A 5,039-nucleotide genomic window follows, 5' to 3' on the forward strand; every position below is an offset into this window, starting at 1 on the left:
TCTTGGGGTTCTAACGGATTTATTTATGGATTTCTTTAGTTAATTTGTTTCGATGCCTTAGTGTGTGGTAATTGTATGATAACCTAGTATTGGTTTTGCTTATTTATCTTATGAGCGTCGTGAACTTATAAGATAGTGTGTTAATCTTTAATGAAGCGAAAGTAAATTTTTAGATTTAGAACTTGCCATGCTAGCATAGGTTCATGTAATTGTTATGCATGATTCGTAGGTAATTTTAACCATCTTACTTGCCCTCTGTAATCACGATAGATAACTTGTGCATTAAACCGTTATGTTGTCATATTCTATAGACATATAGGGTCTCAATATAATTGGTGTCTATTCAGCTTCTATCCCTTTTGTGGATGTCTGGTAGTATGGTATGCATACAACGAAAGTTGGCGTTTATCAGTTTTGTGATATCTGATTAGTGTCATCACCATTACATGCTAAGGTTAAGAATGAAAAGACTATTGAATGAAGTATTTAATGAAGTTAGAATCCCATGTTTGTGTCATATTATATTCAACTCTCTTGACTCTCTTAGTTAATGTTCTTTAGTATAATCCCTTAGTTAATTTTAGTTATAAACAACCTCAATTTATTATTCATCTTAGTATTTGATAATAACCATACCAATGTTGCATATATACATTGATTGAAATTAACCTAAACCAATCCCTGTGGGAAAGAACTATAATTTATTCTATATTACTTGCGATCGCGTATACTTGCATGAATATTAGTGCATGTTTCAGATCTAACACCTTTCTTTAACCCTTCATTATAATAGAGGGAGGCTCTTCGTTGATGCTCAGCATTGCGGGCGTTAGCCTCATCTCTGAGCTCATCAATGAGATTGAGAGCGAGCCTCATGCCTTCTTCATTGGTATGTGGCTCGTAAGCTTCGATCCCAGGGGATCCATGAGTGATCTCAAGGGGCACCACTGCCTCAGCTCCATAAGCCAACATGAATGAGGTAGCTTCAGATATCACTTTATAGGTGGTACGATATGTCCATAGTATAGGCGGCAACTCATCCACCCAAGTGTTTCTCAAGCGTTCGATGCTCTTTTTAAGTCCATCAAGGATGATTCTGTTAGCAACTTCCGCTTGCCCGTTTGCCTGTGGGTGTGCAACCGAGGTGAAGCGAAGTTCTATGCTATTATCGTCGCATTACTCTTTGAATTCTGCATTATCAAATTGTTTCCTATTATCCGTGATAAAGATGCGTGGGATTCCATATCGGCATATCATATTCTCCCATAAGAATTGGGTAATTTTCTTGGTGGTTATCTTGGCCAGTGCTTTAGCCTCAATCCACTTCGTAAAGTAGTCTATGGCTACCACAATGAACTTTCTCTATCCCGATGCTACAGAAAATGGTCCAAGTACGTCCATTCCCCACATTATAAAAGGGATGGGTGTGCTAATAGATGTAAGCCTCTCTGGGGGCTGTCATACTAATGGAGCGTGCCTATGGCATCTGTCATATTTCTTCACATAAGTCTTTGCATCGGCTAGCATAGCTGGCCAGTAGAATCCCAACCGAGTTATATTGTGAGCGAGGGCCCTGCCCCCCAAGTGTTGTCCATAAATCCCTTCATGGGCTTCTTTAAGTTCCTCTGCTGCTTCAAGAGGTTTCAAGAACTTCAGGTTCAGAATAATAAAGGACCTTTTATAAATAAGGCCTTCAATCAATGAGTATCTCAATGCTCTAACCGACAACTTACGTGCCTCCTAGGCGTCGTCGGGGAGCCACCCAGTTTCTAAGTGGGTCTTGATAGGGTCTATCCAACAACTTGCCACACCAACCGGTGCTATCAGATTTATGACATGAATAGTTGGGTCTTCAAGACCTAGAAGTAAATACTTCTCGGATAATTCTCGATTTCAGACGAGGCGAACTGAGACAAGGCATCCGCCGTAGCGTTCTCCTCTCCCGGAACATGTTTTGCATACCATTCATTGAACTGAGTCATTATTCCCTTTACGACTCTCAAGTGCTTGGCCATGGTATCATCCTTGGCCTCAAACTCTCCATTAACTTGAGCAACTACAAGTCTTGAGTCTCCACAGACCTTCAGGTTTTTGGCCCTCACGGCTCTAGACAAGCCTAAACCGGCTATTAACGCTTCGTATTCTGCTTCGTTGTTCGTAGTTGGGAAGTCCAACTTCAAAGCATACTCAATCATAAACCCACCAAGGCTTTGCAAGACTAGACCTGCACCACTAGATTTTGTTTTTGACGTCCCGTCAAAATATAGAACCCAATACTCTTTCAGGGTTGTTTCTTTATCCTTCTATTTCTCTTCTTCTGAGGTTACTATCTCTTGCCCCCCGACTTTTTGGTCGTTAATGGTGCATTTGACCACAGATTCTGCTAAGGCCTGAGCCTTGATGGCCGTTCGAGGCTTGTACTTGATATCAAATTCTCCTAACTCAATTTCCCACTCGATGAGCCTTCCACTAGCCTTCGGGCTATGAAGAACGTTCCTCAAGGGTTTGTCCATCAGGACTTCGATCTTGTGAGCCTGGAAGTATGGCCTCAACTTCCTTGAGGTTGTGATGAGAGCAAGCACGAACTTCTCCGTAGTGGAGTAATTCAACTATACTCCATGAAGTACTTTGCTTACATAGTATACAGGCTTCTGGAGCTTTTGCTCTTCTTTCACGAGGACTGCACTCATGGCTTGTTCAAATACCGCAAGGTACAAATAAAGAGTATCCTCCAGACTTGGTTTGGTGAACAATGGGGCTTCAGTTATGTACTTCTTTAGCTGTTCAAAGGCCCCTTGGCTCTCAGCTGTCCATTCAAAATCCTTCACCTTCTTAAGGGTTTTGAAAAAGGGCAGGCACTTGTCTCCAGACTTGGAGATGAACCTCCCTAGAGCTGCGATTCTTTCTGTCATCTTCTGAACGTCCTTGATGGAGTGTGGTGGCTCCATGTCTAGGATGGCTTTGATCTTGTCGGGGTTGGCCTCTATTCCCCTCTTAGAGACCATGTGACCCAAAAATTTTCCATACCCAACGCCAAAAGCACACTTGGCTAGGTTTAACATCATCTTGTGGTGCCTCAGCACTTCAAATACATCTCTAAGGTGGCCAATATGATCGGCCTTACTTAGGCTTTTAACTAACATGTCATCAACATAGACCTCCATGGTCTTCCCAATTAGATGAGAAAATATCTTGTTTACCAGTCTTTGGTAAGTAGCTCCTGCATTCTTAAGTCCAAAAGCCATAACAAGATAACAAAATACACCAAAGTCAGTTATGAAGGATACCTTGGGGTGTCATCCTTATGCATTCTAATCTGATTGTAACCACTGAAGCCATCCATAAAGCTTAATATCTCGTGTCCAACAGTGGCATCGATCAGGGTATCAATCCTCGGTAGGGGGTAACAGTCCTTGGGATAAACATCATTCAAGTCAGTGAAGTCAATGCACATCCTCCACTTCTCACTGGTCTTATTAACCATTACGGGGATGGCCAACCATTCAGGGAATTGCACTTCCTCAATAATCCAGCTTCTAAAAGCTTCTCGACCTCATACTTAATGGCTTCCAGCCTATCAGGGCTATACGTTCTCTTCTTCTGCTTCACAACCTTTCGGGTTGGGTCAACATTCAACCTATGAGTTATAAGGTTCGGGTCTATCCCAGGCATATCAGTTGCTGTCCAAGCAAACACAACATTGTTCTCTTGGAAGAAAGTAGTCATTTGGCCCTTCAAGGGCTTGTCCAGAGATGCCCCAATATACGTGACCTTCTCCGGGTCTAAGAGAATTGGGACAAAGTCATCGACTGGCTTCCCTCGCAGTTCGTCATTCTCTCGGACATCCATGTCTTCTATGGGGAGGACCTGCCCCCGGTTCCATCGGGCCTAAGTGCTGTAATATAGTAACCGCGGACCATTTTCTAATCTCCTCTCGTTCTCCACTGCCATTCCTAGTGGGGAACTTCAGTACCATGTGGTAGGTTGAGGACACAGCCTTAAAAGCATGGATCCCTGTTCTATCCATGATAGCATTGTAGGTAGAGGCTACCTTAACAACCTGAAAGTTCAACATCTGCGTGGCCTCCCGGGCTCTTCCCCGATAGTTATGGGAAGTTGTATTGCTCCTTCGACTTTGAATTCCACATGGTTGAACCCGTAGATGGGTGCGTCATATGAAGTTAGTTGAGAATCATTATAGCCCATCCTTATGAATGTGTCATGGAGCAGAATGTCCACGGAAGCTCCGTTGTCCACTAGGACCCTCATAACGGGATAATTTTCAATTATCGGACTGACAACCAAAGAATCATCATGGGGAAATTTCAAACCTTCAAGGTCTGGGTCACCAAATTCAAACATCATATCCGACTTAGAACGCTTAGATGGCTCTCCAACTATGCTCATTACTTCTCTCACATAAGCTTTTCGGGAGTTCCTTGTAGTACCAGCTGATGTAGGTCCTCCTGAGATCATATTGATCCCTAGCCCTTGGGGATGCGGTTTGTTACCCCTTCGATCATCATCTCTTCGATCATTATCTCTCTTTTGGCCTCCGGCCTCTTCACCCTTGGTGAAATGTCCGAATTTTCCCCTTCGGATCAAATACTCAATCTCATCCTTGAGTTGCCTACAATCGTCAGTATCATGACCAAAATATTTATGAAACCTGCAGTATCGACTCTTGTCTCTTTTCTCGGGGTCTCCCCTTAGTGGCTTCGGCCATTTGAAATCTTTGTCCTTTTCAATTTCCATAAGGATTTGGCTCCTTGGAGCATTTAACCTCGCATATTCAGTGAACCTTGGTTGCTAATTCTTCTTAGAAGAGGAGGAGTCAGAGTTTTTACCAATTCGTGGATACTTGTCCTTGGCATCGTACTCCTGATCCGTCTTTTTCATACTCTCCTCCACCTTGATATACTTTCCGGCTCTATCTTAAAGCTGCAACATACTTTTGGGAGGGCGCTTAGCCAGGGACATCTTAAAGAACTCGTCTCTAGTCCCTTTCTTTAGTGTTATCATAGCTACCTTATCATCAA

The 5,039-nt window shown here is 42.9% G+C and overlaps 1 protein-coding gene across 1 annotated transcript; it reads right to left on the reverse strand.

Annotated features, from left to right (window-relative positions):
* Positions 1 to 4,068: 4,068 nt before the first annotated feature.
* On the reverse strand, positions 4,069 to 4,755 carry LOC141715071 (uncharacterized). Its single transcript, XM_074518556.1, has one exon. It carries the CDS (start codon positions 4,753 to 4,755, stop codon positions 4,069 to 4,071), a length of 687 nt encoding a protein of 228 aa, XP_074374657.1.
* Positions 4,756 to 5,039: the final 284 nt, after the last annotated feature.

This window comes from Apium graveolens, chromosome 3 (assembly GCF_009905375.1).
Source record: "Apium graveolens cultivar Ventura chromosome 3, ASM990537v1, whole genome shotgun sequence".
NCBI classification, from domain to species: domain Eukaryota; kingdom Viridiplantae; phylum Streptophyta; class Magnoliopsida; order Apiales; family Apiaceae; genus Apium; species Apium graveolens.

Coding starts and splice junctions, on each gene's coding strand:
- LOC141715071 (XM_074518556.1), bottom strand. CDS start 4,755: ATGGAAATTGAAAAGGACAAAGATTTCAAATGGCCGAAGCCACTAAGG.